The sequence below is a fragment of the Doryrhamphus excisus genome, chromosome 4 (genome assembly GCF_030265055.1).
Source record: "Doryrhamphus excisus isolate RoL2022-K1 chromosome 4, RoL_Dexc_1.0, whole genome shotgun sequence".
Taxonomy (NCBI): domain Eukaryota; kingdom Metazoa; phylum Chordata; class Actinopteri; order Syngnathiformes; family Syngnathidae; genus Doryrhamphus; species Doryrhamphus excisus.
In genome coordinates this window covers 18,294,408-18,311,930 of record NC_080469.1, presented here as the reverse complement: position 1 = coordinate 18,311,930, position 17,523 = coordinate 18,294,408, and the positions used below count along the sequence as shown (strand labels likewise).

The following is a 17,523-nucleotide window of genomic DNA, read 5'->3' as shown; positions in this document are numbered from 1 at the left end:
CCAATCCAATCCAATCCACTTTATTTATATAGCACATTTTATAAACAGAGTTTCCAAAATGCTGCACAGATGAGTAAAAATAAAAAGTAATAATCCAAAACTAAAAGAGCATTTAAGAAATAAAATAATAAAATAGATATTAAAATATTAAAAACAACAAACAAAGCAATAAAAGTATAAAAAAATAGAACCAATTACAATAAAAACAAAGAACTAAAAGACACAGGACCATACGACTCACTCTGAGTTAAAAGCCAGAGAATAAAAGTGGGTTTTAAGACGAGACTTAAAGCTTTCGATATTGGGGGCCTTTTTTACTTGAGAGGGCAGAGAGTTCCATAGTTTGGGGCCGACCACAGAAAAGGCTCGGTCCCCCCTGGTCTTAAGTCTCGTCTTGGGCACCACAAGTTGGAGCTGGCCCTCGGACCTCAGTGACCGAGCTGGAGAGTAAACTTGGATGAGGTCCGAGATGTATTTGGGGGCCAGCCCATTCAACGCCTTAAAAACAAACAATAAAATCTTAAAATCAATCCTAAAACGAACAGGCAACCAATGAAGGGAGGCCAGAATTGGGGTGATGTGCTCCCCCTTTTTGGTTCCTGTTAAAAGCCGTGCCGCAGAGTTCTGGACTAACTGTAAGCGGGAGAGAGACTTTTGGCTAATTCCAGAGTAAAGTGCATTACAGTAGTCCAGACGTGATGAAATAAAAGCGTGCATGACTTGCTCAAAGTGTTGCAAATATAAAAAAGATTTAATTTTAGATAAAAGCCGAAGATGATAAAAACAGGATTTTATAACTGCATTAATTTGTTTGTTGAGTTTAAAATCACTGTCTATTATGACGCCAAGGCTGGTGGCTGAGGGACGAATGTTGTTTTGGAGGGGACCGAAGTCTATAGGGGGGCCTTTATAGTTGAGGAGGATAGCTTCGGTCTTCTCCTCGTTAAGCATTAAAAAGTTGTGAGCCAACCAGGCCTTGACATCCCTTAAGCACTCAAGAAGGGGTGTCAGGGGGGCATGATTATTTTTTGCGAGTGGCAAGTACAGCTGGCTAGATTCTGTTCCACAGATGGCAGTAATGCACACGAAAGCTGCTTGCCAACCGCCAATAAACAACAGAAGAAGAAAAACACCACAAAGAAGAACGCAGTCTGACAACTTTCCATTTGAGCAGGTACAAGATACCTCAATCGGATTGGGGAAAGGAATATTCCACCCCTGGGAATTCCATTATGTATTCATTCGGATTGACACTTTTCTTTCGGAATGAGGTGTATACAAAGGTTAGATTCTTTCCGTTTGAGCAAATAACCCAAATTGGAATATTTGTGTCCATGTAAACGTTGCTATTGTTTCACATATAAAACTTATGTGCATGCATGAAGGAAAAAACTGTGCTGCACATCAGCATGCTTACTTATGCCATTCCAGAACACTGCCATTTTCCTGACTGTGTGGATTATTTAGAGTGGTTCCAGTTATTTCTAATGTGATAAAATGTGATTCTAATGTGAGCCGTTATTGAGTACTTCCGAGGATTTATGTCCATCGCTGTGAAACTCACTTCCTGTCAGAAACTGTAACAAATTGATGGAGAGATGAATGGTCACGGGCAACCTATTAAACGTTCCGCATGGCCACACACACGCACACACATGCACACACACACGCACACCACTCTCGTTGCAGTATGGTGCAAGCACATGGTGAACGTAATAGGTTTAACCTGGCAGCGGGCCCTGTGATGTCAGAATAATCCCATTAAAGCCCTGATGACATCACTACTACGCTGGTGAGAGTGTGTGAGAGTTAAGGCCACATGCTTGTGGACAAGCTTAGTGTGTGTGTGTGTGTGTCTGAGGGATAGCCTGCCATTGTGCGCCACGTAAGCCGGGCCGGGATGTTCCTCAAAGCATACACATGTGCGGAACACTAGTGTTTTGTTGGATGCATCGTGCCCTTGTTTACGTAAGTGCACACACACCCACAGCAACCACAAAGAGGTTCCACATCCAGCTTCTCACAAAAGTGAGTGCACCCCTCCCATTTTAGCAACCATTTTTGTTTAAATATCATCTCTCTGTAGGACAATTGGATGGAAATTAAACTTGGATGAACAGTACTTTGGAGTAGTCATTGTACAGCTTGTACGACGTATACTGTAACAGCAGAAAGATAAGACGACTGTCTGGGATACACTTACAGCTGGTGGTAGTCACGTCATGGTCTGGGGCTGCAATAGTGCTGCCGGGACTGGGGGTGCCGCGGTTCATTGAGGTGGAATATGAATTCCAACATTTGTTACGGTTACCATATCCATAAACTCTAATTAGGCACAGACATAATACACATAACACACACATACAGGCTGGCTGCAAGTATGGAATAAGCCCAAAATGTGTGTGTGTGTGTTGGAAGTGTTCAACAGCCTACAAATGTGTGAATGTGTCCTAACGGATGGATGAGAAATGTAACAGTTGGGATTGTGCAAGTGGGAGAGCGTTTCCGCCAAAGGAAGCCCTGCACAATTGCATTCATCATGTGCCAACAAACACACACACACACAGAGGGATAAACATAAATGTTCATTTATTCATTTTCTACTGCTCATCCTCACGAGGGTCGCGAGGGGTGCTGGAGATTACGGGCGAGAGGCGGGGTGGACTGGTGGCCAGCCAATCACAGGGCACATATAGACAAACAACTGTTCACACTCACATTCATACCTATGGACAACTTGGAGTCGCCAATTAACGTAGCATGTTTTTGGAATGTGGGAGGAAACCGGAGTACCCGGAGAAAACCCACGCATGCACGGGGAGAACATGCAAACTCCACACAGAGATGGCCGAGGGTGGAATTGAACCCTGGTCTCCTAGCTGTGAGGTCTGCGTTCTAACCACTCGACTGCCGTGCAGCCTAACATAAATGTTATAAATTATTGTACAAATGTGCCATTTATGCCAGTACAAAGTACAAGAAGCGTACAAAACACCAGTCTATTCAGTCAGGTACTGTAACAGGTGTGGGGAGGAGCTGTGGGGGGGGGGGGGGGGGTGTTGCTGTGGGATACTCCCTCCCTGAAGTCTGTCTATGGTAATCTGTCTATGCGTCACAGCATCATAAACACCGGCATCATCTTTATCTTTAGAGTATAAACATCATCCAGCCTCAGCAACTAATGAGGGCAATTCCCAGAACGCGTGTCAGGCTCCGCCCCCAAGGGGATGTGGCTGCACCACAGCAGCTCATTTAGCCATCATGGACTAAGCATTTATTACCTCGCTCGTGGAGATTATGTTTCCATTACTGTTTGTTTTAGGGTTAGAAGGATAAAGCAAACGCTACTAGTCAAAGAGTGAAAAATGCATGAATCTTACAGTGTGGGGGGGGGCTGAGTTCTGCACTGTTACCGTTACTTCTTTTTGGACATTTCGAATTGTGTAATGTAACTTAGTAGGCGTTTCATGATAATAAATCAATCATAATCGATATATTGACATGTGACGTGTTCGATTTCTTCTCCTCCCTCTCTCTCTCGCTCTCTCTCTCTCTCAACACCAATCAGGTTATCGTGACAAGAAGGAACTCTTGATTTTTTTTCAGTTTTGCGGCTTTTTTTTTTAGGTTTCTTGTTGAATCATATTTTTAGAATGCCAATAAAAAAACAGCCATGTGCCGCAAATAGCCCCCGGGCAGCACTTTGGACACCACTGCCATAGCCCTTTACGATTTTTATGGTTTACAGAGGTGAATTTCTTTACACTTGTATGACAGAGAATGAAAAACGATGGGATGTTGTTTAAACACAATTAAATAGCTGACTGTTTCAACAGTAAAAGGCAAACAACCAGCGTCCTGGAATGGAATATGTTCAACTTTCAGGTCCAGCTGATTCAGGTTGTTAGGTCTCGGCGAAGGTCTGCACTTGAATCGGTGCCATTCTAAAGTGAACGAGTTCATCATTCCAACTGTGACATAGGTTACGGCCAATAACATCAAAGCAGGACGTACACATTATTAGATTACAGTCTTCATTGTGTATTTATTAGTGGCGGTGGCACCATTGAAGCAGGATGCTCCTTTTTCTGTGCAGGAAGGACCTGGCCTTGATAACATCTCTAAGCCAGACTCAGGTTTTGTTTGGGTCAAAGACTGACGTATGTGCCTGCACAGTGTCACCATAACAACCGAGTATAGTTTCTCTCTCTCTCTCTCGCTCTCTCTCTCTGTGGTTATCGTCCTAAATAAATCCGCTTACGATGAGAACTACCGAGGGGTTTGAAGTTTTTCAGAGGAATGTGATTCTACTTGAAAGGTTTAGCCTCATAGGCCAGCTACTGACATGTTCTTCAGGTCTCGTTTGAATCCAGTTTTGATTCATTGCACTGAGGGCAAAATGGAGTGCAATACTTGGCTGTAACCAGCAGAGGCGTTGTTTATTCAGTGTGACGACGACCCATGCACGCTCTGACACCCCTGCTGTTGCATTATTCATCTCATCTCTAAACCTAAAGCCATCACTGCAATGAACAATCATAAATGATCATTCTTGCACTACTAAAACACACACCTCACTGTTATGTATAATAAGCTTCAAAATGCGCAATACGAGACTTAATAAGATTCATTCATTCAAGTAAAATTAGGTACAATATGTGCAATACAACCTTTTGTTTATTGCAATTCCACATTTTGTTTACTGTATAGGTTATTGTTTTTGATGTATATATATTTACATTTATTCTGAACAGCACCTGCCACTTTTTATATTTGTATTTATATTCTTATTCCTTATTTTTACTTTTATTTTTACTTTTACTTTTACAAAATACACCGTGGAGTTGCACTCAAATTTCATTGTATGCAACACAATGACAATAAAGGCAGTTCTGATTCTGATTCTGAATACAACACTGGTATGGAAACAGGAGTTCAGAACATTCATATTCATGAATATATGAATAGATTTTTTAAATGTATTTATCGCTCTTTTATTTTCATGATAACTTAAAAAAAATGTAATCAAAAATATATTTATTGGTGTGTTTGAAGTTGCCAGTGGTGTAGAAATATATACAACATTATACTGTGAGCTGTGTTTAATATGTTGACCCTCTCAACAAAATATAAAAAATGGCTCTCAGAATCAGAAATAAGCATTATTATGTTTGTTCTATGTGTGACTTGCGTCATGGCTGCCAGCCTGCCCGGTTGGGGAATGGTGCCAGACAGCTCCCTCTGCCTTTCTTTCTTATTGATCTGTCCGTCGTCGTCGTCTTGTTCCCCTTTGTGCGGGAGGATGAATGACAGATTGAACTGCCTGTGTAGCAGCTGCTGTGTGAACAGCACAGCCTGATAAATCAAATTGAAACAGAAAAATGGTCTTTTGAAATGAATGTGATGACTGAGTCGCCTCTGGGGCTTTTGTAAGGTGTTACATCGCTCTCACGTTTTTCATGTTGTTATGGAAGCATGGTGTCATGCAGCCATACCTGGACATTGCTATAAAAGACAAATATTGGGAAGTTTGTCTGTGTGTTTTCCTCAGGCACTGAGTTTGAAGCCTTTGTTGGACAAATATTATTTACTCCAAAGACTTTATTTGGCCAGTAGCAACCTGAATCACGAGCGGTATTTTCTGTCATTGTTACACCACAACGTCTGATGCCTGTTGTCTCCCTGAAAGAAGGATCCTTTTATCAACTATAATCTGTACTAATCAGGACTAAACAAAAACTACATCATTCATTTCCATGAAACTGGATAATTGGTAGGCCTGTCACCCATCCATCCATTTTCTATGCCGCTTATCCTCACAAGGGTTGCTGGTACGCCGGAGCCTATCCCAGCTGTCTTTTGGCGAGAGGCGGGGTACACCCTGGACTGGTCGCCAGCCAATCACAGGGCACATTTAGACAAACAACAATTCACACTCACATTCATACCCATGGACAATTTGGAGCCAGCTGGGATAGGCTCCAGCATACCCCAGCCACCCTAAGGATGGACGGATGGATGGATACTTTATTCATTTCCAAGAGAAATTCACAGATCCAGCAGCTTACAGATTTGGAAAACACGGGGGCATGCAGGGTTCAAGAAAATAAGGGGAATGGTACTATGTAAAATAGTATAGTAAAATAAATAAAATAAAATGAGGTACAAATTGCAAATACAGTAAAGAGCAAAAATATCAAAATACAATAGCAAAGCAAGCAAAATATAATGCAAAAACCTCCATCTCGTGCTGTTGCGCAAAGAGATGTTGTACAGCATATACATGTACATAATGTGGATAAGCAGGAAAGAAAATGGATGGATGGAGGAATTGACGTGTGCTTGCATGTGTGTCTGTTCATCTATTTGTGCCACACAGGCTGGATGACAAGAGGGTTCACTCTGCATCTGTGTGTGTGCATTTGTGCTGTAGAGAGAGGAGAAATATGATCTCAGGGAAGAACAAAATTTGAAACACTTATATGTTAGGACTATGTTAAAAAGCCATAACATTTCAGTATGTGGAATCAAACTATGGAATGGATTGAGTAAGACCCTCAAACAATGCACAACGATGAGCCAATCCCAGAAACAATACAAGCAGTTGATGTTTGCTAAATACAAGGATGAAGAGTCTTGAACCAGTCATGATGTGCTATATATATCACTATATTGACGGTTACTATGGTACCCATTATGTCATTTTATGTTATAAAAACCCACAAAAATACTTAAACTATATTAGGAAAGCAGGAAGTGAACAAATGTAACAGTTGGAAAAGTACCAGATGGAGGGGTAGGATTTAATAAGCTTTGCTTCTTCGTACTCCTTTTGGACATGTGAACTGATTATGGGTTATGGATTTCGGTTTTATTTCGGTTTTAAGCGGAATGAAAATAAACATAAACACAGACGATCGACATGGCCAGTCTCCAACTACCGATGGAGGTTTTCGGGCAGCGCAGCCTTCATCCTGACAGCCAACGCTTGCTGAGGCGTTTGGTCGGCAAATATAAATAAAAACAGTGCAAAATGGTGCACGCTCACAGACGGTGTCGCTGGCTACATTGCAAAAACATACATACAGTGCCATATAAGGGGGGAAGGGAGAAATCCAATGTCCTCTGACTGCCAGGGGCCCTAAGGGGATCTGGTGTGTATTACGAGTGACACCTAGTCACCAGTCTAGACTACAGTTCAGCAACGTGTTGTATCTTAGTTCGTTTAGAACATTTTCATGCTTGAAAATGCACAACTACAATCAATTACACAGGGCCATGGGAGATAGTAAGCTAACAATGTTGTTTTTTTGTCTTTTTATCTCATGCCACAACACAGAAATAGGAGTGGAAAGCCAAGAATTACAACCGACTTCAACCAAGAGAAGTCAGTGCTACAGCAGTGTTTCCCATAAGATGGAACGTGTGACTTATTACATCAGAGCACTGGTCACAAAGTGACCAGCACAAATGTGTGTGTGTGTTGTAGTGTTGCCATCGTCACATTCTGAGGGGAAAGAGTGACTTTTACCAAAATATATTCTGCCATAACCAAATGCACCACACCCAAAATAAATTCCACAGACAGTGCATCTGTCTGTCTTTTTTTTTTTTTTTTTTTTTTTAACTTAAAACGCTCCTCTTTTAAAAGTCAAACTGAATGAAAATAAAAACATTACTTTGTGTTCCGTGGAACCTTGGTTCCAGGTAAGACTCTAACCAAATTGGACACAAACCAAATAAAATTCTCCTGTAAGAAGTACTGTAAATTCTAGTGTATAAAGTGTACTTCTTAAACCGTACAACTAATACGGTGGTGTGGTTCAAAACTACTACTAATCGTTTAAATACGGTGTCGCTCATGAGTCAGGGACGAAACAGGGGCTCTTTCTTTGGCATCAGTGAACTCATGGCGAGCTTATCAACCAATCGGAGCAGTCACACCGCATCCCTGGGGAGGTGTTCAGGGCACGCCTGACCCTTTTTTTTTTTTTTTTACAGCGCCCCCCTTTAAGAGATGAAACTATCTTCAGCACGTCCCCCATGAAACATGAAAAACAACTCATAACACCAATAACTTTTACATATCGTATTTCCGGACTATAAGTCACACTTTTTTTTTCATAGGTTGGCTGTTCCTGCGACTCCAGAGCGACTTATAAATGAAAAAAATATATATAATTTCACAGACAGCCACAAGAGGGCACTTCAGACTTTTGTACGATATCTCCTACTCCTTAACAATTCTATATTTAAACAATAGACCTTAGCTTACAAAGACCACTGAGAACGACAAATGCCCTGAAAAGAAAATCATACTCTGCAGACTACAAGATCGAAGTTGTGAAATTTGCAGCTAAAAACAGTCAACGAGCAGCAGAGAGAAAGTTTGAAGTAAGTGAGAAACCTGTTAAGGACTGGCGTAAATCGAAGGCTACTCTTACTACCATGAAGAAAAAAAACTGTTATGTTACATAAACACTGGACACCTTTTCACCTGTTCATGTTTATTTTTTGTGTAGCTGAATAACCATTGTGTTAGCATATCTTACACCTATTCAGCCTGTTCTCTATTCTTTTATTATTGTTAGAACTTGCCTTCCAAAATGACGTAATGTCCGTTTTGGTTAAGTAGTTTGGAAAATAAATTACCCGCAAAAAATACGACTTATGCTCCAGTGCGGCTTATGTATGTTTTTTTTATACCTAATTATGCATTTTCGGCCTTGTGCGACCTTTACTCCAGTGCGAGTCATGTATGTTTTTTCTACCTAATGATGCATTTTTGGCCTTGTTCGATTTATACTCCGGAGCGACTTATAGTCCAGAAAATACGGTATTTATACACTATGACAGTCCACAAAGCAGTACATTTTTGGAGCTTAACCGTGTTCTGTGTCGCAGGGAGGGAAATCCCAGGGGATTCAGAACATACGTTGTGTGTAGCATGGGTGGTCAAAACACCGCTATGTGGGCGGTGGCAGGAATGTAAGAAAAAAAAAAACCGTGGAAGTAGCCACAGGAGAATGGGATGCAGGAAATATACTTCTAATTTTGCAGAAAGCAGCAGTGTTCAATATCCCCAATGATGCCATTTTCACATTTTGATGAGCTTATTGAGTATCATGGAGACAGGGGTCTGACCATTTCCGAGCCTGATGACATCATAATATGAAAATTAGATGAGTGAATTTACTGCCATCACAAACTTTGGGTCACTTGATGTTTTTTTTCCTCATTTACAGTATGCATTTATCATTTATCTATCACTGACCGAGGACATGCACAACAATGATGCCACTGGTTAGTGATTGAGTTAGAAAAAAATAGTTAAAAAAAACAAAACATGAAATCCCTCCCTGGTTTTAAATGGAGTCTCAGAAGCCCATGTGTCATGTTTTATAGACAAATGCATGAACTGACAAGCATGACAGATAAATTGTCGTCGCCACATTCACTGTAAGCGTCCATGGACACAAAGCGAAAATGACAGCTTTGTCAATCTTTTGGGTTAACAATTAAAAAACATCAAGGTTGATACAAATGTTGTGTTGCCTGTCTTCATGTGTGAGATAAGAATGTACATAATGGATGGATGATGTCAGCGAGCTGGTGTGTGTATAATTCAAAACAACAGCTACTATTATCCTCCCTTTTGCCCTGAGATCTAGTCATTCTAGGGGGGATTCACATGTTTGTGAAACCCCGCGAGTGTGGGCTAAAACAGAGGAACCAGGATGTTTTGTTGTGCTTTATTTGACAGCACTTCCTGTCTGTAAGGCCCCGCCCATCTTTGCGGCGTGATGTCAATTTACTGTAGACCATTACTCAACTTTACTGGAGAAGAAAAACTCCCTAAAACCATAACAATATGCAAACAAAAGACATGATAGGAGCCAAACTGGTTTGTTTAACTTGAAATAATAAGGAAAAAGCAATATACGTAGCTTTGAAATACGTAGAAAAATATGTAGATTAAAACATATGAAATCTATTTTGGGTGACATTCCTTAACTGCAAACACAAAGTGTGCCTGCTTAATCAATAAAATAGCTAAAAAGGCTTTTACTTTCCCCATTTGCGTTAGCTTCCATACAACGGATATTGGCCACTTAACAATAATTTAACAATAATTTTCAACATTGTCCCAATGGTGTCGAAAAATGAAATGATAGCTGTATGATGTTATGGTAGGGTTTTTTCGGACAAATGTTTTCGTTTGACTTTAGGGGAGCCATTATAATAGTCGGGAGTCATGTGAGTGCGACAAGTGCATGCTTGTGTGCTGCAGACAAACTGGTTGAAATAATGAGAAGATATAACCGCAGCCGCCACAGCTTTGTCAATAATGACGATGGGGGGGAAAAAAACACCTTAGGTCCACTTTCGGATGACAGCGTAGCTATGGCACAACTATTCCCAACGGACAACGCACAGCCTCATTTAGAATGACTCAGAAAAACCTGACAGCAGAGAAAAGGACGACAAACGCAGCACACATCAAGATTTTTTCCCAACAGTAAACAAAAACCTACTGTTTTTTTTAATGGCTGTTTGCTGTGGTAGAAAAATGACAGGAAATGTTTGGCCCGTGTTTCCTTGAATATGTCTGAGCTCCGACTGGGGAAAGGACGACAGGATGCATCATTGAAATTTAGTTTGGATCTAAAAACGAACTTTCCACAACAGTCCAGTGCCAATTGCTCGCCTCCATTTTTAAAACTGAAGAACGTCTCGAGCTGCGTGTTACGTCATATCTGAGCATGTGCTGATAGAACGCACCTGGGATAATTTTAAACAGGAAAAGATCAAATTCAATCTTGCTAATATTTTATAATTAAACCCCGGACATGTTTTATATAGATATATATTTTCTTTTTTAATAAAACTGGACTTGTGAGTGCCGTACAGAATGGTTTAGATTCTGTTCCACAGATGGCGCTAGCGCACACGAAAGCTGCTTGCCAATCGCCAATAAACAACAGAAGAAGAAAAACACCACAAAGAAGAACGCAGTCTGACAACTTTCTGTTTGATCGGGTACAAGATACCTCAATCGGATTGGGGAAAGGAATATTCCACCCCTGGGAATCCAATTATATGTTCATTCGGATTGGCACTTTTCTTTCGGAATGAGGTGTATACAAAGGTTACATTCTTTCCGTTTCAGCAAATAAACCGAATGCAATTAGAACATTTGGGTCCATGTATACGTGGCTACATTTGCATGTGCCAGGTTAGGTGGAACTCACCTTCCTGGATATAGGCTTGGGTCTCTGTAAGGTCTCCGTAAAGCTTATGCATATAAAAGTAATCTGTGCATCCCAAAAGCCAGCAAATCACACACATACAGTATATATATTCTGCAATAAAAATGAGTCTTTGTACTGGTATGATGTTTCTTGTGTATTCTATAACTTCAGGTTGTTTAGCTAAATCACCACAAAATTTGGTACACACCTTTAGGACACTGACAAGCACGTGTGCAAAACTTTTTTAGCAAAATCGGTTGAAAAATATAGTCACCATCAAGCAAAAGGTGTTTGCAGAGGCATGAGTAGGACTTTGTAACAAACTGGCTATTGAGCATTAATGATTATAACACATTGAGGACGCGATATATGTGTCAGCAAGTATTTGGGCCACTACCCATAGGCTGCAGTGCAACTGTTATTTCAATGTATGAGTGTATATACTGAGCACTTACCATATCCAGGAATGTCTTCTAAAAGGAAAATGGCTAAGGTGCTTCATGGTCCTGTCACTTGAAACACCTGGACACAATCCGGGTTTCATAACGAGCCCGAATCGCCCTTTTTAAAGAGGCTTTTCTTGGGCTATTTGATATTCTATCTCCAGGCAAAGACCCACAGTGTGCAGTGGAAAGTCCAGTATAACACGTGGTGTCCCATGCTGCAGTCCGTCAAGAGTCTCTGTGAAACTTTTTTGCAAATGAAGCACATTAAATCCTAATAATCAGGCACCATTAAATCCATGAGTTCCGAAAGAGACACACAAAAAAAAGGCAGACTGACACAGGCGGCCACCCACACGATAAGCTCTGGGGGCCTTTTTCCTGGGGATTCTTCCGGCAAAAGTTTGGAAGTTACTGTCCCACATCCACATGGTGAGCCGGCTCAGGGAGTCATTCTTGCGGAGAACATTCCCTTCCCTGACAGCTGAGCTGACGGAGAGCGATGGCAACAGCAGTCACATTTGCATGACAGAAGAGCATGTTGCCAACACTTGCCTGCATCCTCTGCTCTTCCTCAACATCAAGTAAGGAAATGGGGAGGGGAGAGGGGTATAGAAAAAGAAACACAATGAAGCATCTAGCCTATCTCTGCCTCCCTCCTCCTCCTCTCTGTGTGGGTGTCCTGACCCTGTATAAGAGGTGTGTCTTCACCATGCACTCTGTTAAATCTATTGATCCTCTTACCACACCGCTCCATTCACAGCGACCTGTCTGCACATGCTCCAGTCGCTGGGAAAGAAAGGCGGCACTGTAGTAATGTGTTGACATAAGTAATTCCACCCTCTTAAATCCATCTGCTAGCCCACACCTTTCTTTTCTTTGCTAAGTATGGCTTTGTCTGTTTCTTTCGTCATCACCACGTAAGCGCTGCGTGGTGTCTGTCTCGAATGCCTGCATGCGTACAAACGAAGCGTGAGATTCCGTGCGCTGTATGTGTGTCCGGTGAGTGCAGTGCATGAGTAAGACTGTGAAAACCATGCGGGGCTTCTTGGAAACTTGTTGTTCAGGATGTTATTTTCCCCAAAATTGCAGTGAAAGACATTTGTGGTCTCTTACTATAAGCACCTTCAAGTACCACGTCATGTACTGTACATGTGCTCTCATCCAAACTTAGGAGGTAAAACACATAAACACAGTCAATGTGTTGTATTTTCTCGTGTCAACATTGTATGAGCTAATAAAGTGTTGTGTTTACAAGTATTTACAAATGGGACAATTTTACCAGGCTAATTTAGTATGAAATAGTACAGTAGTATAGTATGAGATCGTACAAATGTACAGTTATAAATATACAAGTCAGTACGGAACAGTTTTCACAAACAAGCTATTGACACTTTAACAGTGAGAGACGGGAGGACACTGGACAATCTGGTCTCCATTTGACAATAGAGGAGCAAAGGACCTCATTCTCTAACATACTCCTGGCAGTTCCGTTCTCACAGTAAATGCCACATTCATCCCATATGTCATCCAGCTCTAAAAGATAATCCACCACATGATTGCGCTGTGTGTAAAGTACACTTAATTTACTTGTATTTACCATATTTATAGACTATTTGTAAATATGCAAATATTGTTTGTTATGTTGGGCTGCGGCAACCAGTCCAGGGTGTACCCTGCCTCTCGCCCAAAGACAGCTGGGATAGGCTCCAGCACCCCCGCAACCCTTGTGAGGAAAAAGAGGTAGAAAATGAATGAATGAATGAATGTTGGGATGCACGGTGCTCGAGTGGTTAGCGCGCAGGCCTCCCCGTGCATGCGAGGGTTTTCTCCGGCTTTCTCCCACATTCCAAAAACATGCTAGGTTAATTGGCGACTCCAAATTGTCCATAGGTATGAATGTGAGTGTGAATGGTTGTTTGTCTATATGTGCCCTATGATTGGCTGGCGACCAGTCCAGGGTGTAAAAGTGTTTCTTTTTTCTTCTGCAATTCAGCTACTGTAAGCAAGCAAATTCCCTTCTGGATCAATAAGTTCTGTCTAAGTCCATAGGAAAAATATTCTTACACATATTTAGTAAGAAAAAATGTCTGAGTTTAAAATGCAGGGCAATATTCTGACTCAAATTTAGTAGGATAGCATTTTGGGGTCACCAAATGTGAAGATGTGATTCAGAATGAGACAGTAGTCGAGGATAAGTGGAATCAACCGTTTACACTCCACCGAGTAAAGCAACAACAACTTAGTAATGACTCAGTTGCTACACCAACCACATGACCTGGAAACGGAAGTGAAATGTCACCACAATATAATACAAAAATTGTATTCGCACTCATACGTGTTTAAATAGGACAATTTCCCCACACAAATTTGACATATACTGCATTAAAACAGGGTGATCCCGTCACATCAGATGTGAATTAATTTTTTTTTTTACAATCAAACGGGTCATGCAAATTCAGTAGCAAATTGTGCAAATACACTTATGGGTGTATTGCATTCAAATATGACATTTTCCTGGTGCAATATTCGTGGTAGGAAATCATATAAACAGTGCATACCAGTATTGTGTATATGAGATAATTTTCTGATCAATTGTACAAGACTTCTATAAGCGTGAACAGACAATTTGTTGGCACGTTTTACGGGCAATAGTCAAAATGTTCAAACTACACCAAATTTAAGCAGCAGAATGTCTAATGCCAAGTCTTGATGCAGTCAAATTTGCAAAAAATTGTAATATTTTATCATTCATTCATTTTCTACCACTTATCCTCACGAGGGTCGCAGGGGGTGCTGGAGCCTTCGGGCGAGAGGAGGAACACCCTGGACTGGTGGCCAGCCAATCACAGGGCACATATAGACAAACAACCATTCACACTCACATTCATACCTATGGACAATGTGGAGTGGCCAATTAACCTTGCATGTTTTTGGAATGTGGGAAAAAAACGGAGTACCCGGAGAAAACCCACGCATGCATGGGGAGAACATGGGTCTCCTAGCTGTGAGGTCAGTGCGCTAACCGTATTTTATCATGAAAAGGTCATTTTCATGACTTGTGTTTACTTTTTGGCAAGTGAACCACATTGCAGCATAACTAGATTGTAGTCGTGATCAATGAATACCTCATAAAAGGCTACTAAAATGTCATTTTTGTAGTTTGTGCCAAAATATTCCAACAGTCTCGTGAGAAGGAAGGGAATCCTTTCAATGTTGAAAGACGTAATGCTGTCTTTCAAATGCAGCCAGGTGTAAAGATGGCGCAGATTGTTGACAATAAAGCCACACACCATCAATTGCACGATTAGTCATGATGGCGGGTCAAATGTATTTGCGTGTGTGACCAATTTAGGAATTTGGGTGGGCGTGGTGTTTGTGAGGAAGTTATGAGTGGAGGCCGAGGGCGAGAGTGTGTGTGTGTTTAGCGTTACAGCGTCACTGCTGTGGCGCGGTTCCAGCTGCTGTGGTCTAGAAAAACAGGATCCAGCACTGCTTCTTGCACACTTCCTGCCCAACGCACACGTCAGCAGCCTCTCAAACGCTGCCAGAAGTCAAACCGTCAGCTTGCACCTTCAGCAACAAGCGCCACTCATGACATGGGTGGAGCGGACGGCGGTGACTGCTGAGGAATCCTCTTGCGGGAAACGTGGCTCACTGGGAGAATGTGGCCGGTTTGTGTGCGCAAGCAGGACGAGCCATGTCGTAAAAGCGGCGACAGGGAAAACCATCTTAATTTAAAAGGCTTTTAAGGTTAAATCACATAAGCAACAAGAGGGTGGACCTCTGCCAAGGCCTGAAAACAGTGGCGGATTTGTTTGTCTGTCTGTGGCACCAATACATTTCATATTTACCATTAAGGACTTTCAGACTTGTATATACTATATACTGTATGTCTAAGCATGAAGGGCTAGGTCAAATGTCATTTGATCTCATGCAAACTTGGTAGACATACAGAAGGTATATAGCCGCTTAGCTGGTCCGTTTTTGGTTCACCTCGACTTTAAGGAGACTGAGACCACATTTTACTCATAATAAAGCCAAAAATCAAGTTGCAAAAAAAACACATCAAGGCATTTCAAATTGAAAATTCTTGATTTAAGCTGCTTAATAAACTACATCTGCATTGCAACAACATTTGTCCCTCATTTATTGGGGTTAAAAATACAGGTTCTAAATACAGTTTTACCATTATTAGAGCCCTGTGGACATGAAATGACACCCCTATAGTCACCTTTACGCTCCTATTATTCTTTGTTTCACCATACTGCCAATGCACGGCGACAGAACCACTGCAGGGACAAAAGAGAGGGCCATCGCTTTGAGCATAGCATGCTAGCGAGCAAAAAGTTAGCCTCTAATTTATTTATTCTAAATGTAAGAATGGGTTTCTGACAGAGTAGGGTAGAAGGACAAAGTAAGAAGCTAATAACTTACCACTTACTCTCTCATGTTGGACATGTAATGTAATGTAATGTCATATCCCATCAATGTTTTGTGTCATTGCTGATGCTACTGACCATTATTTGAACCGCGAGGGGCGGACTAGAGGACCTTTAACTTCTAGACCTGTGACTTGTGTCTATTTGACAGTGTCCCCTTTTTCAAGGGGTGATGTCTTGAGGTGAAAAGAAAAATTATCTATAGTATATTTCCATACATTTCATAATTATTTTACACAATTATGAATTACATTTGACAGCCTAATATTAACTGATTCACCCTACAAAGGCCAATAGTTGACCCTGGTTCTGCTACTATGCCTTTAAAATTCAACTGACAATGGTGTTAGCTCGACGATGAGAGATATTGCTCGCAGTTAATGACATTGCTCTCTACTGCTGTGTAAATGGATTGCATCACCCCAGATAGCCATTCACGCCTGTGGTGGTACATGTCATTAGTTCTCTGTGATTGACTCCACTGATCATTCTGTAGGTTCAAGCGTACCACAACACCATCCCGTACACTGCCGCTGTGTGTAGTTGTGTGTGCGCTACTGCTTGTCGTATTGCATAATCTTAAAACACTGCCTGGCGGGCTCTTGGCCCCCCATCCACTCAACACTGGTGAGCTGTCACGACTCATTCTGTCAGCTGACACAAACAGGCAGGCAGACTGGAGGAGAGGATGAGAAAGAGAGTACGAAGGATAAAATGAATAGATATATTAAGCCTGCACGGCTTAATATATCTATTCATTTTATCCTTGTGGGAAAACAGAGGAGAGGATTGACAAGAGAAGAGGTCCAGGAAAGGTACTTTTAAATGGGGCGATGACTGTGCATCTTTTTGATTTTTTTTCCCTCTAGAAGTGTGTATCGGTTCTTGCAAAAAAAACAAGCAAATCAAGCAAGTATCACATCATAACAGTGGTCTGAACAGCCGATGAAAAGACTATACAGTGGAACAAATCAGTATTGATTTCATGTTAGCAAAGAGATTTCATGTTAGCAAAGAATTTTCACTCATATTTCTCTCTGCATCAATCGATAGTACTGCAGCGTGTGTATTGTCTGATGTATTATTGTCCAAAAACGAAGGCGACTGGTCATGTATCAGGAAAGAAAACGTTTAAATCAAAAGACTTGTGCCAAATACCCCTTTACAGCAGTGCTTCTCAAATACTGTGGTGGGCCCCCTGGGGTGGGGGGGTTGGGGGGATCCGCTGGGGGTCGGGAGTGTCAGGGAGGACTAGACTGATTTCCCTGATATATTTTCTCCATAGCTGTCCTGGTGGAATCGTTCCCCGTGATCCTACAAGTGACTTCAGGAGGTTTACCACCAGCTGCTTATAATGATCTGCTTTGTAATTTCCAATAAACTCTG

General features: G+C 41.5%; 1 protein-coding gene across 5 annotated transcripts in view; it reads right to left on the bottom strand.

The window, feature by feature from the left end:
• pde4d (phosphodiesterase 4D, cAMP-specific) overlaps positions 1-17,523 on the bottom strand; it is a 204,960-nt gene that overhangs the window by 49,277 nt on the left and 138,160 nt on the right. The window contains exon 1 of one of the 5 annotated variants that reach the window (XM_058071078.1): positions 11,708-13,588. The exons of the other annotated variants lie outside the window; for them this stretch is intronic. Within the exon in view, the coding sequence (XP_057927061.1) occupies positions 11,708-11,796 (89 nt within the window). The 5' untranslated portion in view covers positions 11,797-13,588. Of the gene's footprint in view, positions 1-11,707; positions 13,589-17,523 lie in introns of those variants that run through there. 5 annotated transcript variants of the gene reach the window in all.